This window comes from Sus scrofa, chromosome 14 (genome assembly GCF_054392235.1).
Source record: "Sus scrofa isolate SSC_HxYL_T2T_F1_AM1 chromosome 14, Sscrofa_HxYL_maternal_Yorkshire_Landrace_v2.0, whole genome shotgun sequence".
Lineage (NCBI taxonomy): Eukaryota > Metazoa > Chordata > Mammalia > Artiodactyla > Suidae > Sus > Sus scrofa.
In genome coordinates this window covers 98,499,965-98,525,596 of record NC_139396.1, presented here as the reverse complement: position 1 = coordinate 98,525,596, position 25,632 = coordinate 98,499,965, and the positions used below count along the sequence as shown (strand labels likewise).

Genomic DNA, 25,632 nt, shown 5'->3' with positions numbered 1-25,632 from the left:
GTTTCAGGGGTTGGGTTTCTAAATTGTGACTTTTGAGAAATTCAGACACTTGCCCAAGGCAGGTTTAGTGTTTATTATAATAGAGGTCAGGATGCAAAGCACCAGTGCATTGAAGCTTGTTCACCAAGTCAGTTTGATAAAAATTAAAAAACAGGTCTTACATATATGGTGCAAAAATATAAAGTACAAAAGAAAAACTAAGTATCTGCTCCACCAGTCCTTCAGATCCAATTTCCTTCCCAATGGCCATTTTTTCCAATTTATTGTTCAGAAGTTTCTAAAGAACTCTTAAACAGTTGGTCATTCTTGTTTGAAAAAGTGGTCTTTTCTGCCTACCATTTGTTTTCATATATCTTTAATGGTAAATTGTTATTTTCCTAGGAGAGTTGGCTTCCTTTGTCCTGACTTCTATTTCATTCATTTATTCACTGATTGATTCTTTTAAATGCTCTTTGAACTTATGTTCTAGGTAGTGTGCCAGATGCTGGGGATATGGTAGTGAGTGAGCTAAGTACAGTCCCTGCTCCATGACTTTAGAGTTTACTGGGGGAGACAGATAAATAAACAACTGTATAATATAATATAACAGGATGTAATGCTTGGAAGCATAGTAGAAGGGACATCTAAACTAGGCTTGAAGAATCAGGGAAGGCTTCCTGTAGGAGGTAAAAAGAATACAGCAGATAAAGGGACTTGAAGCAGATATTAACTGTGTTAAAAGGAGCTCACTGGTATGGCAGGATTAGAGTTTGGCGAGGGAAGGATGGAAAGTGTTGACAAGTGAGACTAGAAATATAAATAAGGGTCATATGATGAATCACAGTAAGGCCTTTTGGAGGACCAAAGAAGTGGACGTATTGGAGAGCCAATTAGGAAGTAAAAATTAATGTGGTTTGGTGCCTACTTGCATGGATATGGGAAAAGGAGAATCAGGATGATATTCCAGGAATTATGGGTTGGTAATGATTATATTTGAGGGAAGAAAAGCTGGAATAATATATTTGAGGGGAGAGATATGTGCAATTTTGGATATAGTAAGCTTAAGTGGAGATATCTGGTAGGCCTTTGGTTGTGAGATGTATAAACTTGTAGTTGAAATTCAAGAATCATAGCCAGAGTGAAAGAAAAGAGTATTGCAAAAAGGAGAGGAACCAGAACTTATCCCTGAAGAGGATCAGATTTAAGGTGGTTCTTCTGAAGAAGACTTGTTTATAAGAGACCAGAAAGAAGGAAAACCAGCAAAGAGTGGTGTCTCTTTCTTCTGTGGCTGTGTCACCTACTGAAAGGCCTGGCATCTATCTGGTCCTTAGGCTATATGCTCAATGCCTATCATGTGCCATGCTAGTCAGGTGCTATGAGCACACACTGATGAAACCACACATAGAATCTTACAGTCTAGTAAAGGAAGTAAGATATACTAGCATATAGATTATTTTATTTAATATATTATTTATTAAGTGCCTGTAATATTCCAGATGCTGGGGATATTGGAGTGAAAAGAAATGTATTCCACTAGGAGAGAAGGACAATAAACAAGTAAATGCCAGGCAATGTGTGATAACGAAGAGTAAAACAAACAAGAGAATAAGGAGTAAAGAGGTAATAGTGGTTATTATCAGGGCTATTTTTGATAGAGAAGTGAGGGATATCAGCTCTAAGAAAGTTAACATTTGATCTGAGACCTCAGTGGTACAAAGGTGTAAGTCATGGGAAGAATATTCCCAGTAACAGAAATACTAAGTCTAAAGTTCCTGAGGTGGAATGAGCTTGGTGTGTTTGAGGAACATTAAGATTTGAGTGTAAAAGGCATAGGAAGTGATAAAGATCAGCACTGCTCTACCTTATAGGAACTTGCAGGCCACAGTAAAGAGATGGGGGCTATAGATAGGAAGATTAAATTGAAGCTGCTGCAGTCACCCAGTGGAATTTAAAAGCAACTAATAGAATCGTGGATGAGAAGTGCAAAATCAGAGGCAATGTCAACATTTGAGTCTAGGTGACTTAAGAAAATATGATACCAGGAGGAGGAGTTTGGAAGAATATTGGTTCAGTTTTGACCATATTGTTGTTTCATATATTAAAGCGGGTATTTCTGAGACTTTGCAACAAAAGTGAATGACTAGTGAAGTATAGAGCAGGTCTTAAGCATCAAAGGGTACAAACTTGACAGATAATGCCAGAGTGGAGACTGGAATGTAGCAGTAACAGGAAAGAGTAGAGAGTTTTTGATTGTATACTAAGGGAAATATATTTTAGTTCCCAATATTTAGAAAGAATATAGAAATTTATGTTTTGATCTCTCAGGCTTTCTGAATTTCTCTCTCTCATTTGTCCTCTCTTTAAAAATTTTGATCTCAGTCTCTCTAATTCCACTTTTAGCATTAAGGAGTTAGCTAGAGACTTTGATATTAGGATGGGAAGGTGAGGATTATGAAGAAGACAGATTAAGGGAAGAGAATCTACAGTTTGGTGTCTCCAGTTCAGACTGGTCAGGATGTTTCCTAGAGGGACTAATGGGGAGAGTGACAAGTAAATTGAGTCCTTCTCTTGATTAGAGAATGTTTGTACACTAGTTGCTTCCATTCCACCCTGCTCGCCACACTGTGTTTACCCAGCCATATCCTGCTGTGTGTTAATCCTCATCTCTATGTTTTTTTGTCTTGTCTCATTATAAGGATTCATCAAACTCGAGGAAAAAGCCTTTGGAAACCGGGCACCGTTGTTCCAGCTCCTCTTCCCTCCCTGTCATCCATGACCCTCCTGTCTTTCTCCTTCGTCCCCAACTCTACCCACCCCAACCACAGTTCCTGTCCCCAGATGTCTTGATGCCCAGTGTGGCAGGGGAGCCCCACAGACCCCCAGGTAACTCTCCTCAAATCTAATACTATGTGCCAGAATGTGGTACATTTCCAGGGACCTGAAAGGATCAAACCACTACACCTGTTAGGGTGGGGAGAGAGGGGTCCCAAGGTGGGGTTGTGAAGGAATATGAATTACTGCTTTCAAGATCAGGTATTGATCTAGATGAATTATGACTGAAGCATTTCTTGGGCAACATGGTCTAGACAAGAGTTCCCAGAATCTCTGCCCATGAAAATGAACTGCTTCAGTCATGATAGGATATGCTTTTAAGTGACCAAAGGGAGTTAATACCCAGTCTTCAGGATCCCGCAAAACAATGTATCATCTCTATCAGGTAGGTTTCTCTCCTTCTGTCCCGTGATTCTCAGTTGAGGGATGGTCTAGGAGGACAAGGACTGAATGGGAGACTTGGAAAGACCCTATACATGAAATACCTGTGCCATGTATATAGACCCAGCCAGTCCTGGAGGGGGTGGTTGGGTAGCATTCTTCTGGCTTTCTTTAACTCTCCATAGTAAGACTCATTCCTTTTCTTCCTCATGGGCTGAATCTACAGTTTAAGACAATGATTCTTAATTGGAAAGGGGAGGTGCTACTGGCATCTAGTGGGTAGAGAGGCCAGAGATGCTGCTGAACATCTAGTAATGCACAGAGCAGTTTCCTTGCACCAGACCCCTTTCTCTCCCCAGCAAAACAAAACAAAACAAAACAAAAAACCCACAAAGATTTATCAGCCCAAAATATCAGTAGTGCCGAGGTTAAGAAACCTTGTCTACAGACATAAATTCTCAGGGCAAGTGATGGTTGTCATTCTTAGAAGAAAAGATAGAGCAGTATTATTGATATTTGTGTCTAAATTTTAGGGAGCTTTGGATAAGCAAGCCTTCTGGATAAATGGACTTCCTATTACTCAGGTAGCCAGCCATCTTTGACAGCTGTCAGAGGTTTCTGATTTGTCGGGCAGCATTAATTGCACCAAATGCTACAGTGAATACAGGGGAGAAAGGAGGCAAACTCTCAAAGAGCTCAGAGTCTCAGTAATCATACATACATATAAAAGTGTAGTACAGATGTTGGTAGCATTTTAAAATAAAAATATATTATTTAGAAGTGATTTATGAAAAACTAGTAAAAGGGAATCAATGTATAGAAAAGGCATTCCACATTATGTATGTGGGAGAAGTGTCAACAAAAGCAGGGATCTGAGAGAATGAGCAAAGTTGTAAGTAGAAACAGCTTAATTGGGGTGAAGGTACCATGTTAAGAAAAACTGAGTGAATGTTTTGGAGTGATGGCTTTAGGAGTAGTTGTCACAATAAGAACATATATTTGCACTTTTAGCAATATATTTGCAATATATTTGCAGTATTCTTATATGCACAAGCACGTGTGTGTGTATGTATTTTGGAGAAGAGATTATAATGCAGTGAGATAGAAGTATGGTAACATCCAGGAGACTGTTTTATTTGCACAGGTTGGAGGTTGATTTTAATGTATATTAATAATTTTTTAAAAATGAAATTAAGGAAGTTCCCTTGTGCAGTGGGTTAAGGATCCAGTATTGCCACAGCTATGGTGCAGGTCACAAGGCAGTGTGGGTTTGATTCCTGGCCTGGAACTTCCACATGCCTCAGGTGCAGCCAAAAACAAACAAACAAAAAAAGAAATCAAGGAGTTCCGGTTGTAACTTAGTGGTTAACGAACCCCACTAGTATACATGAGTACGCGGGTTTGATCCCTGGCATAGCTCAGTGGGTTAAGGATCTGGCATTGCTGTCTCAGATGCAGCTCAGATCTGGCATTGCTGTGGCTCTGGTGTAGGCTGGCCGCTGTAGCTTCAGTTAGACCCCTAGCCTTGGAACCCCCATGTGCAGCGGGTACATCACTTTTAGACAAAAGTCAAAAAAAGGAAAGAAGGAAATTAAAAGTAAAGCCAGCTTCCTCCTTGTGTGTATGTTCTTGGAGAGGTGGGAAGTTGGAAGGAAGAGCCAGAAATGTTCTCAGGGAAGTAGAGTGGTTTACTGAAGATGCTCAGTTGTTGGATTTCTCTTCTCTTCCCAGGAACTTCGAGGAGTGTCCAGCAGCTTCTGGCTATGTGTGACAGGAGTGAAACTTCAGAAGGGGTCAAGTACACAGGAAGGACTTTGAACTATCGGAGTCTCCCCCATCATTCTAAAACAGCTGCCTCCTGTGGATCATGGTCCGAGACCAACCAGCATACTGGGGCCAGATTCCTGACTACTCCAGGGTGCAAGCCTCAATTAACCCACACTGCCACACTACCAGAAAGACACCAGGACCTTCAGGTTCCTCATGCTCAATCCTGGGGAGATCTTTTCCATTCACCCTCCCACTTTCCTATTGTTGACCCTGTGTCCCCAGCATCAAGCAGTCTTCATGTACCCCTGAGGTCAGCTTGGAATTCAGGTCCTGTTTCAGGATTTCGAGCCCCTGGTCCTCGAAGAGTAGATATGCCCCCAGATGATGACTGGAGGCAAAACAGTTATGCTCTGCAATCTGGGCACAGGAGGACGGGGAGAGAGGAGTTTCTGTTTGTTGTAGCAGATTCTCCTGGAAGAGAGCAGATCAGGGCTAGAGCTCTGCAGCACAGCAGGTGGTAAGGGTCATCCCTGTCCTCTTCTGGAGCCACTGCTTTCTCTGGGCTGTGGTAGAGTTGGTACGCTGCATCCCTGACAGGGTTGTGCTAGTCTCATCTCAGTAGAGTTGGCAGTTTCTCCTGGGGGAGCCAGGAACCCCTAAAGGACCTGGCTTTTTGAAAAATATTTGAAATTCCAATTTCCATTCACCTAGCAAAAGGAAGCAGCTGCTGTTTAGGGCTTTATTTGACCCACTTTAAAGATGAATCCATATTACTCTGGAAACTAGCTATTGTTTAGGATCTTAGGGTCACCATTTTAGTTCTGGATATCTATGCCTCCACCTGCACCTAAGCCCTCATCCTCTGTTCCTTACTATATTACCAACATCTGTTTTGTGTTTTATCCGCCCATCCCTGTTACCTGATCTTGTGATTTCCTCACCCCCCCATCCTTGGAGGAACGTGTAGCTATGTGGTCTTGGTCCTGACCACATCATTCAGGCTAGCCCATCTGCCCAGACTACCAGCCTTCCCTCTGCTCCCAAACCTTAGGCCTAGAATGCGGAGCTGCCAACACAGTATTTGCTCTTCTGAACAGATGGAGTCAGGCACACTAACATACCCTCCTGTCGTCTGCAGCAGAGCCATTACTGCCACTTGCTCAGTCGCCATTGTAAACCCTCAGAGTCAGCTGAACTATTTTAGGGTCAAACATACTGTTTTTGTAAAGTATTTTTCATTAATAAATCTATGAGATAGTTCTATTTAATTTCTTGTCATTTAATTGTCTATTTAATGCCTTTTATATACTCTCAATTTTTTATTTTGGGGTGGGAGGCCTGGAGAAGCCAGAAATACCAATTCGAAGTGGCCTGGGGCTCTCAGAGAGAGCCATGACACAAAGATATCTATCTGTGATTGACAGTGAGGAGCCAAAAAGGAGCTGAAGGATATTTGAAGGGCGTATATTCAAGGTAGGAGTCAATGGGACCTAATATAGACTGACTTTCCCTATTACTAATTATTATTTTTTGCTTTTTAGGGCCACACCCGCAGCATACGGAGGTTCCCAGGCTAGGGGTCGAATTGGAGCTATAGCTGCTGGCCTATACCACAGCCACAGCAATGCAGGATTTGAGATGCATTTGTGACCTACACCACAGCTCACGACAACACCGGATCCTTAACCCTCTGAGTGAGGGTGGGGATCAAGCCTGCAACCTCATGGTTCCTAGTTGGATTTATTTCCGCTGTGCCGCAATGGGAACTCCTTGTTATTACTGCTATCAGTGTATTTTCTATCCCTTTTCTGCCAAGAGGCACTCAACACATTACACACTTTTTCCTCCCCTCCTTGGGTAGATTTTCTGGGGATTCAAACTCCTCTTACAAACTTACTCCTTATCTTTATACTCTTGGGCCCTTCTTCTACAAGTTTGTGATGTGCCTCTTATCCCTTCCTTGATCTCTTCCCATGGCTACCCCTTCCCTTCCCCTATAGGATTATTGCACTTTCATACCAGAAAGATCCATTTTCACCCTGCCTCACTCCCAAATTTATCTACCTCTTAGAAATATCTTGTGGGCTCCCTTTGCAAAGAATACTCACTGGGCATTTCTCTTCTCTTTTACCTCAGGTCTCAGAATCATTGAGACCTAATAAAACGAAGAGGTAGAAAGGTGCTCTTTGACATCTTTGGACAACTGTTTACCTAATTATTAAACATTATGAACATAAGCCCATGCAGTCTTGAGCAGGAGGATGGGCAGGAATTTCTCACGCTAAAGCTTGGATCCTATGTCATCAAGATTATATAGATCTTACTGGACATGCTGGTCTCTGTTCATGATTCAGTACCTCTACTGGAGTCATACGCACACTCTTCATCTAATAATTGTTGCTTGAAGAGTTGGTTCCTGTCCCACTACTCCCTTCTCCATGAATATCTGTCTCTATAAAATTTCCGAAAGTCCTGAGCCCACATTTCTGTATGTATGCACAGAAATACTCTGAGGTTTTTCTAATGAGGAACTAATTTCCTATTTACGCCTCTGTCTTAAAAATCTCTATTTTCTAAATGAATCAAGAGGGAAGCTGTCCTTTTCCGGTGAATTCTGTAGACCCTTTGAACATCTCCTGGTGTCATCCCTTCCTTTCCTCCTGTTTTGACTCAACCCTCGGAGCCTCGTCTGCTGTGGCTGCATTTTTATTCCATGCCTTCCCACTCTTGGCAGTTCCAGCCTATAAACACAGGGTCAGATTCTCTCTCAAACTCCATTTTGAACGCTTGCTTTGCTGTAGAACCTACAAAGCTTCCTCTATTTCTCCTGTCTCTTACCAACCAAAGTACGCAGATCTGGTGGCCAAATTGTTATACGTTTGTTTCTCTATTACTAAGAGATTCTAAGGTTTGATTACGTCTCCCCATATTATTGGAAGCTCCATGAAAGCTGGTGATCCCAAGCACTCATTCACCCCAGCAACTAGCTATAGACAGCAGGTCCTCTCCCTTCTCTTTTATTTCTGCCTGCCCAGAATTTTAACCTGATCCCTTAGCCTCGTCCTGTTTCTCTCCTAGCCTCAGTAATTTTGCCCAAGTCCCTAGAGCCTGCTCCGCCCCCGCCCCCGCACGCGCGGTGCATGCCGGTCTTAGCCCCTCTGTAGGGAAAGAGGGTCCGCCATGTTCCCCGGCGGCGCCGCCGCTTGGCTCTGGTAGCCGCCGCCCCCGCCCCCAACCCCGCCCGGCCCAGCGCCTAGCCGAGCCCCGGGCCCAGCATGGCCGCCCCGGAGCCGGCCCGGGCTGCACCGCCCCCACCCCCGCCCCCGCCGCCCCCTCCCGGGGCTGACCGCGTCGTCAAAGGTGAGAGGTGGACGAAGCCCTGGGGGCCTGGCCTGAGGAGCTGTTGAGGGCGGGCGGGAGACCGTCCCCTCCGGAGCGGGCCCGGAAGGGCGGGCGAGTGACTGGCTGCCTCCCTTGGGGAGTGGCCCCTGGGCGGGCCCCTGCTGGGCTGGGCTGTGGCTCCGAGGTCTCTCGCTTGCCTTGAGGCCGAGGCGGGGGTTTCGCTCTCGAGGTCTCTTAGCTGAAGGGGTGAGGCTACTAGTCGCAGTGAACCCCTTTCTTTTCCAACTCGGCCTGTCAAAGCGGCCCAGAGGCCGCGATTAGCTTCCTGCACCGCGACAGCTGCACGCCTGGCTTGCCGGGCCGGACCGAGGGGTTCGGAGACCTTCAGCCACGCGGGGCTGGGCGATGAGCAGTCAGAAATCACCTCGGCTTTGGCCCACGCCTGCTCCCCAGTGACAGCAGTCCGCCCTCTTCGCGCCTAGTTAGCGCCAGCCGCAGGCTTCGCGCTCGGCCCTCAGGTGTCACCCCGCGCGGAAATTAAGGGAACTATATGGGATTGGACAGGGTGAAGGGACGGGCCAGAATGTGGGGGCCCCAGGCTTGACGTGCAGGATAGATGGGAAAAAAAGGCAGCTTCAAAGAAAAAGCCTCGTGCATAGGAAGAAACATTTGCTTAGAAAACCGTCAACATTCTTTGGTCAAAAACCAAAAAGGGTTACCCCTTCCCTGCAGACAGACACCCACACACTCCCCTTAGAAGAAAAAGTTAGATATTTATCGGCTGGGGCAAGATTTATGGATGTTTAAAGACCACAGGTCAGCAGATTCATTTAAAAGAGAAATTGAGGGCTAATTGAGAGTCGCTTGAGATCTCCATACTCTCTGGGAAAGCCCATCAACTTCAAATACTGCTGTGGAGATGAAAAACAATTTGAAATGATTTTTCTTACCATGTAGCTTGGTCAATAAATTAAAATCATTTTAGAATAAAGTTTTCTCTATTGTATCACGTTTACTTTTGAAACAGATACTTCTATTTGTTTTATTTCATTAAGCTTCTCAAATATTCTGGCACAATGTTTAAACACTGTTAGCCCAGTTTTGGAAATCTGACCAGACATATTTCCATTAAAATATTTAAAAACAAGAAAAACTTTTTCCTTGGTGTTTTTTTTAATTTTTTTTTTCTCTCCAATTTGAGCTTCCTTTAGTAATAACACTGGTTTGTATCTAGTCTTATGTGGATAAAATGAAAAACTTAGTAGTAGTATGTCTTTTCTGGCCAGGCATTGGAATGAGCTCAATAAAGAGTTTATGGAATCCTTGTCCTGAGAAATCTTTTTAAAAAAGAGAAAAAAGGAGTTCCCTTTTGGCCTAGCGGGTTAAGGATCCAGCGTTGTCACTTTCGTGGCTTGGGCTCAGTGCCTGGTCAGGAACTTTTACATTTGGTGGGTGCAGCCTGCCCCGCAACCAAAAAAAAAAAAAGACGAAAGATTGGTGGTTCAGGCGCTCATCCTGTCCTGAAATCCTGACTTTTTAGGGGGTGGGACTAGGAGACATGGGCTCCTTCTTCATTTTTGACTGTACACCTGTGCTGTATTAATTTCCCTGGACGCTTTTGACCCTACTCTTAGGTAGGACAACCAGTCACATTCCTGAACAGTGAGTTTATGCTATTGTTATGCTTGTGAATCTTCTTGTTTCTTGTCATGTATGTAGTAATGTTTCCCCTGTACAGTGAAAATAAGATTCCAAACATAAGCATGTTCCTTAGTGGTGAGTTGTAAATGAAGACACTTGTATTTGCAGTTTATTGGTGTGAAATAAGTCATTTGGCTTAGGTAAGTAGGAGTTTGTTGGTATAGAAAATCATAGTTTAGTAAAGCTTATGGATATATGATCTCATGTGCTTAGTAGTATATTCTCCAAGACAGCTTTCATTTCTTGATGGAATCGTTAGCCAGTTAGATTGTGCAGCAGACCAGTTTGCACCCTCATGGAATCTCTGACTTCCTTGGAGGTTACTGGGAAACTTACCTTTCATACAGAAATCTGCTCTTAGATTTCATCTTCAAGCTTCTTGTCTTTGTCATTCAGTAATTATACTACACTGTTGCATTTGATGACAGGTAACAGTTTACTGAAGAAATATGATCATAGTGCTAGTTCAGTTTAACTTATTAAAATCCAGATTACTTTTAAGTCCAGTATGCGCTAGTTTTGTATCAGTATTACTTCATAGTAGTGATGTTATGGAGAACATCTTTGATGTTGAATACATGTGGTCTTTTACTCCTTGAAACTTTTCCTTGTTGTCTCATTTTTATGCTTTTACACTTCTAGTTAGGAGGCCCATAGTTTATGGTCACATAGATTTTGAAGGGGAAATAGATACTTCTGTGTTTAATATCAGATGTCTGAAACTCACTTCATGTGAAGTTCGAGATCTTGGAATGCTGTAGGTGATTCATGTATAAATTATCCACTGAAATTGTTAGTGGTAATTCCATATCCCAGATTATGGGTGATTAGGTTTCCTGATTATAAATAAAGCATTTCAGTTTTGTGCCTATCCAGCTACTGGCTCTGGTCAAATTCTTGTGTTCGAAAGTTGATGTAGCTCAAGTAGTTTAGGTGAGGTAGTATGCCTGCCTAACTCAAGTATTTTTTTGTCTTTAGCTAAGATAGGAAATTGGAAATAAGAAAATAGAAACAAACTAGAAAAAATAGCTAATTATGTCTGCATGAGTGCCTTACTGCCATATCAGCAAAATTGCTGTGGGCAAAAATGCATAAATCCCTGAATTTATGTATAATGCGCTCCCTCCTGCAATTTATTTGACCTGAATTGTCTAGGTACTACCTTTTCTTTCCAGGTACTTTTAAAATGTACTTTTTACTCTATGGATGAGGTCCCAATGAGGTCCTAGATTATCCCTTGAGATTATCAAATCTTTTAGTCCTAATACAAAAATTCACCTTTATTGCTTAGAGCATTGTCTATATTGTGCATTTGTACATTTTTAGCACCCAAAATGCAACTCACTTTCTTTTGCATTTAATGTGTTTTCTTTATTTCCTAGGTTATATTAACCCTATCTCTTAAGTTATCAGACTTTCAGATTGAACCAAAATGTGTGGGTGTTGTAAGTTTTTAAAGCTGTTATATGTCTGATGGGCAGCCTTATGATTCATTTAGGTTCTGTTGCCAGCTGCCCTGCTTATAAATCTGAGGTCTTTGGTTTAAAGTGTTTTCTAGTACCTCGGCTTTATTAGGATTACTTATTTTCATTACACATTTTTAGATGACCCAAATAGGTCTTAGGGTCACATAGCTACTTCAGTGTTTTTTACTGGTTCTATTTCATTATGTTTTAAAGCAACTTGAATTTTAATTTTTGTTGACAAAATCTATTTTGTGGACTTACCTATCATGAAAAGATAACTCTTGATGGAGTTCTCTTGTGGCTCAGTGGGTTATGGATCCAGCATTGTCATTGCAGCACTTGGGTCATTGCTGTGGCGTGGGTTCAGTCCCTGGCCGGGGAACTTCCTTATGCTATGGGTGCGACCAAAAGAGAAAAAAAAAGTTAACTCTTGACAATGATTTTTCTTTTTCTTTCCTCCCTAATTAAACTGTTAAGCATACTAAAATAAATCTTCAGTACCATGTGTCCTAGAGAAAGCAAAGGAACAGAGAATACTGTGTGCGTGCGTGCGTGTGTGTGTGTGTGTGTGTGTGTGTGTGAGAGAGAGTGAGAGAGAGAGAGAGAGAGAGAGAGAGGAAAAGAGAACACTGTGATAACAAGCTATCTTGAAGGAAAATGCCAAGGAGGAAATACAGCTGCTCAGTAGTGAGGCAAAAGCTTCAGTTTCCGGAGCTACTGAGTGAACTGGCAAAAGTTGTAAGGAAAAGTTTGGTGAAAGTTTGATTTATTAGATGGAGGTGTGTTTTAGTGCCAATTGTGTGACTTCATTTCATTATAAAAATGTTTATTTATTTACAGATGAAATAAGCTAAAGCTAATTGGCATCTTTGTATGGTATATAAAAGTCATTTTGGGGGAGTTCCTGTCGTGGCTCAGCGGTTAACAAACCTGACTAGCATCCATGAGGACTCTGGCTCTATCCCTGACCTCGCTCAGTGGATTAAGGATCTGGCGTTGCTATGACCTGTGGTGTAGGTCACAGATGTGGCTCGGATCCTGAGTTGCTGTGGCTGTGGTATAGGCCAGTGGCTACAGCTCCGATTGGACCACTAGCCTGGGAACCTCCATGTGCCACAGGTGCGGCCCTAAAAAGACAAAAAAAAAATTTATATTTTGGAAATTCAAAGTAATCAAATAGAAGATATTTAATGCTTGCTTATATAGCTAAAAACTGTAGGAAAACCACAGAAGTATACAAGATAAAATACAGCCTTGGTCCTTGGGGAAATAAGTACTTGTGAAAAGTTAATCATTTATGTTGTAAGGCTGGATGTGATTAATAATTGCCAGATAAGTGGCAGGTGCAGTGAGTTCAGTTCGAAGGAGGTAGTGATGACTCTGGATTGGAGTGGTCTAGTAAGGATTTGTATAGGAAGAGGCCTTGAAGGATGGATAGGATTCAAATAGGCAAAAGATTGAGACCCTTTATTTGTGCAACATTTATTGAGTACTTGCTTTGTATCAGATACTATACTAGGCATTAGGATACAGAATTGGATTAGAGACATTAAGATTCTCTTGGAGGCAGTCTAGTAGGAGAGACATTATTGCAAAAAAATTATAATGAATTAGGTACAAAGTGCTATTGGAGCTGTAAAGAAGGAGTTGACTATATTACTGGAGAGAGCCTCACTGAAAGGATTATGTTTTGAGGTAGGCCTCAAAGGATGAACAGTTTCTCCAGATGTAAAGTAGGCTGGGATAAAGAAAATATTTTCTGGTACAGAAAACAACAGCAGAAATTCACAGTTTGAAAGAAGCCTGAAATGTGTGGCAATATTATGTAAAGTTCTTTGCAAGGAGTAGCAGGAGGTGAAGTTGGAAAGGATCTTTTGTACACCAAGTAGAGGATCTGAAATTTAAACTGATAAGTAGTGTAGCCTCTGCATGAGTAAGGCTCTGGAGTCAGACTGCCTGGGTTTGAATCCTAGTTCTGTCTTAATAACCTTTTCACTGAGGACAAGATACTTAATATCACCAACCCTCAATTTTCTCATCTGGGAAATAGAGTTAATTAAGTATTATTATGGGTTTTTTGAAGGATTATTAGAGACAATTCATGTAAAATTTGTACCACAGTGCCTGGCCTGGCACATGGTAAGTACTCAACCAATGGTAGCCATCACCATTATTATTATTGAAGGTTCTAAAGTAGAGGAATTACTCAATATCTTGGTTTTTAAAAGCTAATGTGATAGTGTATATAATGAAATACTAGAATAGGAGAGGCTTAAATCAGAATGTCAGAAGATTAATGGAGAAGTCCAAGTGCAGAATGACCATGGAGTGAATTAAGAGAAAGAGAGAATCAGATATGATACAAATTCCAGGTAATATTAGAAAGTGACTGTGGGTGAGAATGAAACAGGTGGAAGAGAACCTTTTAAGAATACAGTAATCAGGCTAATATTGCTTTAATGATTGTTTAAATTGAGCAGTTGTAGGTAGAGGTAAAGATTGGAGTGACATGCAGGAGACTGGGAATGGTTAAGAAGGATTTCGAAAATAAGTTTCAGGCATTATTTATTTATTCTTTATTCTTTAGTCCCTAAGAAACTACCCAGAATTTTTGAGGGTATTAATCTAGCTGTGCTTTGTACAACAAAGGGGGAGGAAAAGTAGAGCTTAGTTAGATTTTTCTAGTATACAGAGTGACAAGAACTTGAATTCTTGCACTAGTATTGCAGCAGTGGAGATGTTAAAAAAAAAAAAGAATTTGGAGAATTTATAGGAGGTCTTGGAGTCTGGAAAGAGAAAAGTGACACCAAAATATTAAGTCCGAGTAACAGAAAATGATGATACCATAACAAAAATAAGCCAGGGAGGAGAATCAATTTAAGGGAAAGGTATTGTATTCAAAGAACAACCATAAATGAAAAGGAATCCAAGAGATACCTGGAAATTTTGAAGACAGTGCTGTAGGATTTATTGAATCTTTCCTTAGAGCATGTGGCCAATGCATCCTTTACCCCTGGCAACTGAATGGGTTATACCATTTTTCATGATGAGGAGACTTGATGGCTCCAGTCAGAATAGCATTGTCATTGTTGGTAGACAGATGGTACTGCAGGAGCATTCTGAAGACCTCAATTTCAATCATGACTCTACCCCTTACTATTTGAAACACCTTGAGAAAGCCATTAACTTATCTGAACCTGTTATCCCATTAGTGAAATTCAGATAAAACTTTTCCTACCAAACTCATAGGATGTCTCTGAGAATCAGAATTATGTATGTGAAAGCAATTTGTAAACTATAAATAAAGCCCTATAAATGTATTCTTACTGCTATATAAATTAGTGTAAAGATAAACAAGCAGTTTAGAAAATAATATATCACTGGAGTTCCCGTTGTGGCACAGCGGTTAATGAATCTGACTAGGAACCCTGAGATTTCGGGTTTGATCTCTGGCCTTGCTCAGTGGGTGAAGGATCCAGCGTTGCGGTGAGCTGTGGTGTAGGTTGCAGACGCAGCTCGGATCCCACGTTGCTGTGGCTGTGGCCTGGGCCGGTGGCTACAGCTCTGATTAGACCCCTAGCCTGGGAACCTCCATGTGTGGCAGGAGCGGCCCTAGAAAAGACAAAAAAAAGAAAATAATATATCATTAATTCAGTAAACAGTCATTAGTACCTGTGTTCTACTCACTATGTGGAGTTGAAAGTCCCCTCCCTTCAAGGAGCTCATAAGCTTCTGAGGGAGACAGGTATTTACAGCTCATTTGGTAAGTGCCATGATGTAGGTATGCATCATATGCTTTGCTATGAGACTGCAAAAGAGAAGGCATCATTAACCTAACCTGGGAAAGGAAAAGTTTTCCAGAATTGGAACATTGAAATGAGGTTTAAGGACAAGGAGGAGTTAGGCAAAAGTGAGAATAGTGTACCCCCAAACAATAGGGTATGCAAAATACAGAGACTTTAAAAGCAAAGTTATTTTATTTTAATTAATTAATTTTTTGTCTTTTAGGGCCTTACCCATGTGTATGGAAGTTCCCAGGCTAGGGATCAAATTGAAGCTGCAGCTCCCGGCCTACACCACAGTCACAGCAACATGAGGTCTGAGCCTCGTCTGTGACCTACACCACAGCTCATGGCAATGCCGGATCCTTACCCACTGAGTGGGGCCAGGGATCAAACCCGAGTCCTCATGGATGCTAGTCGGATTTGTTAGCACTGAGCCATAATGGGAACTCCTTATTTTGACTTTTTTAAGTTTTACTGAAATATAGTTGATTTACAAAAAAGTGATGTAGTTTTAAAAATGAAAATAAAGTATCTGGAGTGTAATTGTCTGAAATGTGAATGGCAAAAGAGGAGGGTTGGGAATATAGGCAGAGGTCAGATTACAAGGGATTTCGTATGTGATACAGAATCTGGATTTTATATGATGAAGGCAGTCTTGAAACAAGAATGATGAGATTTAAATTTTAAAGAGTGTTCTGAGTTATTGTGGAACATGGGCAAAATTGAAAAGATTGTAGTAATTTTAGGAAAAAAAAGTCCTCATACAGAGATTCAGGACTTAAGGGACAACAACAGATTAGAGAATTGTTTAGGACCTATTAGCCACTTTAGGGTGAGGAATAAAGATACTTCTAGGATAATATCTAGATGAGTAACTATATTGGTGATGGTTTAGAGGGAAAGATCATACATTAACTTTTGGACATACTAAGTGTGTTTTTTTTTTTTTTTTTCTTTTCTAGGGCCACACCCACGGCATAAGGAGGTTCCCAGGCTAGGGGTCGAAACAGAACCATAGCTGCCTGCCTACACCATAGCCACAGCAATGTGGGATCCGAGCCACATCTGCAGCCTACACCACAGCTCATGGCAACGCCAGATCCTTAACCCACTGAGCAAGGCCAGGGATTGAACCTGCAACCTCATGGTTCCTAGTCGGATTCGTTAACCACCGAGCTATGACAGGAACTCCTGGACATACTAAGTTTAAGATATCTATAGAACATCCAAGTGGAGATATTTGATAGTTTAAAAAGATCTGGAGTTTACAGGCAAAGTCTGGACTGAGTAGTCTGGGAATCCACAAAATATAGATTTTAGTGGAAGCCATATTATGGATGAGAGAAGTGTGATATGAGAGCCAAGGACAGAATCCTAGGCCACACTGTCCTAGGATCAGGAAAAGGACTAGAAATTCATGAAATAGGCTGATCTAGTGTGACAAGAGAATTAGGAGTAAACCAAGTGATTTCGAGAATCCAAAAGAGGAGAGAATTACAAAGTGAAGGAATAGAGCAGAAGCCAAATAAATGTGGATTGAGGAAAGTAGACAAAAAAGTGATAAAATGAACATATCCATTGTCGAGTACTCTTTCAATAAGCTTAATTGTAAAATAAGGGACATATAGGGACATATATAGCAAAAACAGGGATGAGGATTGAAGAAGAGTTATTTCTTTGCGTTATTTTTTAAGCTCATACAGATTTAAGTAGGTCTCCCTTTGGTATCTGTGGGGGTTTGTTTCCAGGATACCCTTTCCCATTCCAGAATCCGTAGATGCTTAAGTCCCTTTATGTAAAATGTTTTCGTATTTGTATGTAACCTACCCACATACTTTTTTTTTTTTTTTTTTTTGGCTGCACCTGCAGCCTCACATATACCTTAAACGATCTCTAAATTACTTATAATACCCAACGCATTGTAAATGTTACATACATAGTTACAGAGGTAAATTCAGCTTTGCTTTTTGAAACTTTGTGGATTTTCTTTTCTTTCTTTTTTTTGGTCTTTTTAGGGCCATACCCTCGGCACATGGAGGTTCCCAGGCAAGGGGTTGAATTGGAGCTGCAGCTACTGGCCTACAGCACAGCCACAGCAATGCAGTATCCAAGCAGTGTCTGCGACCTATACCACAGCTCACGGCAGGCAAAGCTGGATCCTTAACCCACAGAGGGAGGCCAGGGAATGAACTTGCATCCTCATGGATACTAGTCAGGTTCCTTACCACTGAGCCACCGTGGAAACACCTGGAATTTTTTTCTTTTTTTTTAAATATTTTCTATTTGTGGTTGGTTGAATCCACACATTTGTGAACTTGTGGTTTTGGAGAGCCAACTATATGTTTATCTGCTCAAAGGAAAGACCCAATGGAAAGAGGCAGAAGAAACAGAATAGGGGCATGGGTGGGGTGGGAAGGGTGATTAAAGCAGTTGGGGGAGTAGAATTCAGAGCACAGTAGAATGCTTAGTATTGGATGGAAGGAATACCTCTTCCTTGAGACAGGAAATGTGAAGATGGATACTGGCATAGATGGGGATGGAGGGAAGCAGAGAAGTGAAATTTGGTCTGAAGGCCTCGATTTTCTCTGAAATTGAATGCAAAGTTAAAACCAAGTAAGAGATAAATTAAGTGTAGGATTCATTGAAGAGGTGACCATTTGATATTTCCACTGAGGAGAATGGGAGAGGCACAGACTAGAATGTTTAATAGGATTGCTGGCAAGAGCCAATGACCAGCTTAGTTGGAGACCATGAATTTGTAGTAGCACTGAGTCATTTTGTTGATTTTATATTTAGCATCCAACTTAGCATAAAATCCATCATTATTGGATGATTCCACCCATCATTCTTGGGTGAGAAATGAACTCATCCAAGAATGGAGTTTTGAAAGTAGAAGGACAAAAGGACAAAACAGTTCAGGCTGTTGTTTTAAAAGTGATGATGGGGAGTTCCCGTCGTGGCGCAGTGGTTAATGAATCCGACTAGGAACCATGAGGTTTCGGGTTCAGTCCCTACCCTTGCTCAGTGGGCTAACGATCCGGCGTTGCCGTGAGCTGTGGTGTATGTAGGTTGCAGACGCAGCTCGGATCCCACATTGCTGTGGCTCTGGTGTAGGCTGGTGGCTACAGCTCTGATTAGACCCCTAGCCTGGGAATCTCCATATGCTGCGTGAGCGGCCTAAGAAATAGCAAAAAGACAAAAAAAAAAAAAAAAAAAAAAAAAAAAAGTGATGATGGAGTAGCTTCAGAATTGTAGGAAGCAAAGATATCCAGAAGGGGGTTGATTAGGAGAGGCTGTCTAGGTTCTTGTTATAGCTGGAGAACAGATGGAGAAAAGGGAGTAAATCTGAAGGATTAGAGGTTTTTATTATGGAGTAAGAGATTGGAGTTCAGGATTTCAGAGGTGGAGCAGAAATTATGGTCAAGGTCGGAGGAGTTGAAGTAGAGTGGAACTCAAATCTCTTAGTTTTTGAGTTTTATGTAGGTCATCCATATGGACATTGATAATGCTGGTACTTGGAATAGAGAGGACTTAAGAACCAGGAACCTGAATTTCATGTGAACGATGACCAGAAGTTTAGTAGGTGGAAGGGACAAGGATAAACTAGCCGGAGGCATGAACCTCAATGGAGGAAGCATTTTCTTCTTCAGTGGAGTGATGATGTTGAAAGGGTAATGGGAACTAAAAGAAGACTGTAGCCTTCTAGGAGTAGTGGAGTGTGGAAAAATGAGCAGTGTCCACTTTGGAAAAAAAAGTGTTTCAGGGGTGTTGTCTTGGGAGTTCCCATTGTGGCACAGGGGAAATGAATCCGACTAGCATCCATGAGGATGTGGATTCAATTCCTGGCCTCACTTAGTGGGTTAAGGATCTGGTGTTGCTGTGAGCTGTGGTGTAGGTCGAAAACCTGGCTCAGATCCTGAGTTTCTGCTGGCAGCTGTAGCTCTGATTCGACCCCTAGCCTGGGAACCTCCATATGCCTTGGTGCAGCCCTGAAAAGCAAAAAAAAAAAAAAAAAGTGTTGTCTTTCAGGGGAAATAAGATTTAATTAAGCAAGAGAAATGAAGACAGCATTCTGTGAAGAGCTATAAAGTAGGTGTTTGTGTACACACACTCACACACACAGAGCGACTCATGGTGGGGAAGGCTGGAATTCATTCTTTTTTTAATTTCATAATGGGAATTCTGGAGGCCTCAATGAAAAGTGTTAGCAGGGAAGAGGACAGCCTGAGGGTTGCATGGTGTGAGTAAAGGAAATACAGAGAAAAAAAAAAGAGTATAAATGGAGGAATTTTATTTCAAAAAGTTGCCAATAATGGTAATGGTGAGAATTACAGACATCTGAGTGATACTTTGGAGTAGAGTTTTCAGGTGGTACAGGCTGTACCCCAGTTGGTGTTGAAGTTCTCGTGCTGCTAATAGTTTGCTTTGAGTTGGGGAATAGGATTAGTTAATTCCCAGGATTTCTTACCCAGTAGTAGAAAAAGTAAGATCTCTTTCCCTTCCCATCCCTGGTAAGTCTGTGTCCCTGGTTTATTTTTCTACCTTCGTAAATTAAAATTTTTTAGGCCATGCTTTTTAGCCACCGTATATTAAATCTGAATGAAAATACCTTGTGAGTATTATATGACCTTTGTGCCAAAATTTGTGTTAAAGGAAAATTTTCAACAGAACAGTTTGGTTAAAATGAATATTACCAAGTCAAGCTTTCTAGTTGGAAACTTGGTGACTAAGGTGATGTTGTTGCTCTTTAGGTTGTTTCAGCTAATCTTCTATTTTAGCCATTCAGGTTACTGACCATTCACATTATATTTACATGTACTTATGTTCTGGATTTTCCCTATCTCAAATATAGAAGAGTAGTAAAAATAGTCTGAAAATAAGGAGAAAAAAATACATAGGACAAAAACTCTAGAAAACAAATAGCTGGCTGAAGAGGAATTAGAAATTTAAAAAACTTTTTATTTATTTATTTATTTATTTATTTATTTTTGTCTTCTTAGGGCTGCACCTGCAGCACATGAGGTTCCCAGACTAGGGGTCAAATCAGAGCTGTAGCTGCCGGCCTACACACCACAGCCACAGCAACAGAGGATCCAAGCAACATCTGTGACCTACACCACAGCTTACGGCAAGGCTAGATCCTTAACCCGCTGGACGAGGCCGGGATTGAACCTGCGTCCTTTTGGATGCTAGTCAGGCTTGTTAACCACTGAGCCACTACAGGAACTCCCTAAAAACCTTTTAAAACCTGAAGATAGATGGAAATGCTTTAAAGTGTCTTAGGAGTTGCAAACAGTAGTTGAAAATACAAATTTTTTTTTTTTTTCCTTTTATGGCTTCACTTGCAGCATGGGGAAGTTCTGAGGCTAGGGGTCTAATCAGAGCTGCAGTTACTCCACAGCCACAGCAATACAGGATCCGAAGCTCCTCTGTGACCTACACTGCTGCTTATGGCAACGCTGGATTCTTAACCCATTGATCAAAGCCAGGGATCGAACCTATGTCCTCATGGATACTAGTCGGGGTCGTTACTGGGAACTCCTGAGAATATTATTATTATTTTTTTTTGCTTTTTAGGGCTGTACCCGCAGCATATGGAGGTTCCCAGGCTAGGGGTCCAATTGGAGCTACAGCTGCCAGCCCACACCCCAGCTGCAGCAATGCGGGATCCAAGCTGCGTCTGCGACCTGCAGCACAGCTCATGGCAATGCCAGATCCTTAACCAACTGAGCGAGGTCAGAAATCGAACCTGCAACCTCATGGTTCCTAGTCGGATTGGTGGATTGGTTTCCACTGCGCCACGAGGGAAACTCCTCTGGTGGCATTTCTTCACCCCTCAACCTGTACCCATTCCTTATAAGGTGTCCCAGCTGGTCCTGAAATTTATAAGAATGCCTTCAGTTGAAAAAGAAGTAGAAAGGATAAATCTGAAGGCAGTTTATGCCTTTTTCCCAGGTGAATAAGGACATTCTGGCTCTTGGTTAAAGGGGGAAAGGGCAATATCTCACTGTGGCTTGTGGTGGGCATTCACAATGTGCATGAAAACATGCAGTACTGCAGGTGACTGGCTGAGCTGGGGGAGGAAGAGGAGGTCTCCCAGATGGGTTTTTAGGAAGTTGTTATTTTGAACAAAACTCAGCTATTTAGAATTATGTTGTTGATTATTAGGAAGTATGAATAATCTAGAACACATTGTCTTAAACAGTATCTCTATTCTTTAGTAGACGAAAAATCCTCTTGGCCTGATGAGAAAAATATAGATCCCATTTTGATCTCAGAAATTTGTATTTAAAAAATATTTAAACTTTTTATATTTACAAAGTCCCATCAGTAATTTTTATTTAGTAATCAATTATTAAATTCTGCAGTTTTAAAACAGTTTGTTTACTGATGGGGCAAATTTGGTTATAGTATATAGTGTAATGGTTTGTTTAATCTTTGGTTGGAGAAAACTATTAACAGAGGTTTTTATTTTATTGGAATCTAGACATACTGTATTTGGAGGAACAAAATTATTTTAGTGTCTTTCTAGATGCAGGAAAAACTAATAGGAATATATATGTTCTGATGGGGGAGAAACAAGTTCAAGTTTTGTTTTACTAAAGTATCAAAGATGAAAGCAAGAGGGCTTGATGATTTCAAAGTCTTTTACAAATGGTTGATATCCCTCTGCTTCAGTTCTTATCTCACTACTAAAGGATTGAGTTCTTCCTAATGTTTTTCCTACTATGAGAACATGTTTTTTTTTTTAATTATTCTTTCTTAGGTAATTGATAGAATTCTACCCCAGCCCCCAGTTTTTAGTTTTTAAGTTGAACTGTGAAGAAGCTTTTGGTCCCATACTTTTCCAGTATTTGGTTATAATAATTGATAATCACAGTGATGGCCTTGAAACATCAAGAAAATACTGTGTACTATATGCCCAAATATAAAGTGATTTTTTTCTTTAAACATGTTATTTCAGAGAGTTCCTGATGTGGCATGTTGGGTTAAGAATCCAACTGCATTGGCTTGGGTTGCTGCGGAGGTGCAGGTTGGATTCCCGGCCCAGTACAGTGGGTTAAAGATCCGGCATTTCTGCAGCTGCAGCGAAGGTCGTAGTTGAGGCTTGGATTCATTTCCTGACCTGGGAACTTCTATATGCCGCAGGTGCGGCCATAATTTTTTTTTTTTTTTTTTTTTTTCCAGAAAAGAGAGAGCTGCCTTACATTTGAGTCTATATGTAGACTAGATTCTTAGTATAAATTTCTCTCTTTATTTTGAAAAACGAGAGTTCTGTTTGGTAAACGGCTTAAAACTGCTTCAGTCCAAGCTGATTTTGGATGCATGAAGAGGTAATTTGTTGGATTCCATAAAAAAGGAATAAAAAATTTTAACAGCTATATAGTAGTTTTTCCTGGCCGTGTGACATCAGAATTGTGGTAGATATATTGAAAATGGACCTTCCTGTTTTCCATTCCATTTGCCAAATACCAGTTTTAAACAATATGGTTGGTGGGATTACTTGTGGAAATCATAAATGTATGTTACAGTAGTAAAAAGGCCAACTATTTCAGAAGTTAGACAAATGGAAACTGTGGCTTGTGATAAATTTGCAATGATAGCATTTTATGTCTATCCAAAAAGTGCTGTATCTTAAACAGCTTAAATGGAAATGAGGATGATTTACTTTTGAAAAACGTGTAAGATGACTCAAAAAGGGAATCCAGTGATAGAGAATACACTCAGGACAAAAATGTGTGTAAAGGTTTTGAATGAAAATGTCTTGTGAAACATGAACTTAGGAAAAAAGTGGTATTTCAAAACTGACATCATTTACTAGTGTTATTTTAAATCTATATGTGCATCAGAATTAATTTAAATTCCATAAGTAAGCATTTGGCTGTTTTATCTATATCCCTAGAAATTTCTATTTAAGTTAGCCATAGGCATTGTTTTATATATTTTTATTAGAAAGCTGGAGGATCACTCTGTATTGGGGATTTCTTTCTATTCAGGCTCATATGGTAGGTATTAAGTTATATTTACTGTACCTCATTTAAGAAGAAGAGTGTGTAATATGTTTTGAGAGTTCTGCCAAAAAATGTTTTGGCTTAAAGAAAAAATTTTGCCTTGGTTGTGCTGAGAGAACTTTTAATTTTGTGAGAAAATTCATTTTTCTAACAATTCTTTATGTGTATTCAAAAAGTGCTGTAATCAAACAGCTTAGTAGATTAATATATAATCTATATTATATGTAGATTATTAAAAGAAATATAATTTGATTACTCTTCTTAAAGTTTAAAACTTTAATACCTCTATCCACTAAATGAAGAACCAATTGGGGTTAATAGATGCAAACTGTTGCCTTTGGAAATGGATAAGCAATGAGATCCTGCTGTATAGCACTGGGAACTATATCTAGTCACTTATAATGGAACATGATAATGTATGAAAAAGACTGTATATATGTATGTGTGACTGGATCACCTTGCTGTACAGTAGAAAATTGACAGAACATTGTAAACCAGCTATGATGGAAAAAATAAAAATCATTTAAAAAAAAAAAAAAAGAATCAAGGCATTCTCGTCATGGCTCAGTGGTTAACGAATCCGACTAGGAACCATGAGGTTGCAGGTTTGATCCCTGGCCTTGCTCAGTGGGGTAAGAATCTGGCGTTGCCGTGAGCTGGGGTGTAGGTTGTAGATGCGCCTTAGATCCCACGTTGCTGTGGCTCTGGCGTAGGCTGGTGGCTGCAGCTCCGATTGGACCCCTAGCCCAGGAACCTCCAGTGCCACAGGAGTGGCCCAAGAAATGGCAAAAAGACAAAATAAATAAATAAATAAAAAGAATAAAAAACTTGAGCTTTTCAGTTTTTACTCTTATTTACCTCAAGCCATTGATTAGTTTTTATGTTAACATATTAATAGTGATTTTTTTTATTAATTAAAAAATTGCAGCTGTCCCTTTCCCCCCAACACATCGTTTGACATCTGAAGAAGTATTTGACATGGATGGGATACCCAGGGTTGATGTTCTGAAGAACCACTTAGTAAAAGAAGGTCGGGTGGATGAAGAAATTGCACTTAGAATTATCAATGAGGGTGCTGCCATTCTTCGGAGAGAGAAAACCATGATAGAAGTAGAGGCTCCAATTACAGGTACACTTATGTGTATATAAATATAAAGCTGTTTCCTCTTCATTCATATTGTATACTAAATTAGTATTACATGGACATTATCTCGAATTTGCAAATTGTTTCTGTAACTTTTAAAAGTTTTTGCCTGTTTTCAATGAATAAACATGATCTTGAATAATCCTAAACAATGCAGAAGTCAGCTTAATATGCTTTTGTGAAGGTTTCATCAGTTGTGTTGGCCATAATTGAATTTGATTCAAGGAAATACTTAGTAACTTTGCTTTCAGTCATTAGGGGCAAATACCTCAATGCCATAACAGATATCAAAAATGATCATTTAGAAGTCAACAGAAAATATTGAGTTAGAATGGAGATTTTACTGCCACCATTATAATTTTGTCATCCTAAGACGCTCATGCTTGGCTTCCAAAAGAGGAGCTTTATAAATTTAGATGAAAATTTGGTCACTGACTACAAATTTCATTACTTTTGTTATATCTTGTTCTAGATCTGGAGCCCGTGGACACTTGGGTATACATCATCCCTATTATGACTCTTCATAGATTACTTCCTTCTTAGACCTTTCTGGATAGGCTTTTATACGATCTCTTATGTAAAAGAAGTTAGAATTTAAGTAAAATTTGTTATTTCAGAGTTTTTTTCATATCTGATAATCTTCTTGTTTCAGTGTGTGGTGACATCCATGGCCAATTTTTTGATCTGATGAAACTTTTTGAAGTAGGAGGATCACCTGCTAATACACGATACCTTTTTCTTGGTGATTATGTGGACAGAGGTTATTTTAGTATAGAGGTAATAATCATATACTGTCATTTGATTTGCTTTTAAGTGTTATCATAGATGATTTACATTAATTCTTAATAAAATAACTTCCTTAAATTAGCTGTATTGGGTTCTTTTTAATACCTCTTTATAGTCTGAAGTTTTTAGGTAAAGCTATTGTTCCTCTTCTGTCTTTTAAACTATTCTTTTAATTTTCTTTGTATTACTCTTAATGTAATGTTAATTGCTGTTTTTCCCATTGGAAGAAATTATAAGCAAACTGAGAAGGTCTTTGTTGCCCTGTTACCTAGTGTCCTTAAGGAGCTAGTGCCAATTTCTCTTTCTTGCCCCTAAAGGCATTCACCCATGTAAAAAAGCTTAATTGTATTTTTTCTGATGAAATAAAACATAATGCTTTTTATTGCTTCTATCCCTCCTTCTGAAGTTATTAAGACCCAAGTATATCATAATCT

At 40.3% G+C, this 25,632-nt stretch overlaps 2 protein-coding genes and 1 long non-coding RNA gene across 69 annotated transcripts in view; 2 read left to right on the top strand and 1 right to left on the bottom strand.

Moving 5' to 3' along the window:
- USP54 (ubiquitin specific peptidase 54) overlaps positions 1–6,230 on the top strand; it is a 139,196-nt gene extending 132,966 nt beyond the window's left edge. For all 50 annotated transcript variants that reach the window (XR_014828095.1, XR_014828097.1, XR_014828096.1 and 47 more), the window contains 2 exons: positions 2,676–2,862; positions 4,924–6,230. Coding sequence is in view for 34 of the 50 variants with exons in the window: in XM_084997272.1 (XP_084853398.1) it covers positions 2,676–2,862; positions 4,924–5,483 (747 nt within the window). In the remaining 16 variants the exon portion in view is untranslated. The remainder of the gene's footprint in view (positions 1–2,675; positions 2,863–4,923) is intronic.
- Positions 59–8,410, bottom strand: LOC110256628 (uncharacterized). 2 transcript variants are annotated; one of them, XR_014828128.1, is made up of 3 exons: positions 8,310–8,410; positions 5,266–5,433; positions 59–4,953 (listed from the first exon to the last, which is right to left on the bottom strand). It is a non-coding gene; the product is annotated as an uncharacterized LOC110256628 (long non-coding RNA). The 2 variants fall into 2 exon arrangements; XR_014828127.1 differs by lacking the exon at positions 8,310–8,410 and having other exon boundaries at positions 1,409–4,953; positions 5,266–8,080.
- The window catches only part of PPP3CB (protein phosphatase 3 catalytic subunit beta), a 54,539-nt gene continuing 37,034 nt past the window's right edge, over positions 8,128–25,632 (top strand). For 7 of the 17 annotated variants that reach the window (XM_005671110.4, XM_005671108.4, XM_001928025.6 and 4 more), the window contains exons 1-3: positions 8,128–8,322; positions 24,197–24,397; positions 25,065–25,189. In XM_005671110.4, coding sequence (XP_005671167.1) covers positions 8,238–8,322; positions 24,197–24,397; positions 25,065–25,189 — 411 coding nt within the window. In that variant the 5' untranslated portion in view covers positions 8,128–8,237. Of the gene's footprint in view, positions 8,323–8,675; positions 8,823–22,220; positions 22,406–22,444; positions 22,591–24,196; positions 24,398–25,064; positions 25,190–25,632 lie in introns of those variants that run through there. The other 10 variants (XM_084997337.1, XM_084997331.1, XM_084997335.1 and 7 more) reach the window with 3 other exon arrangements.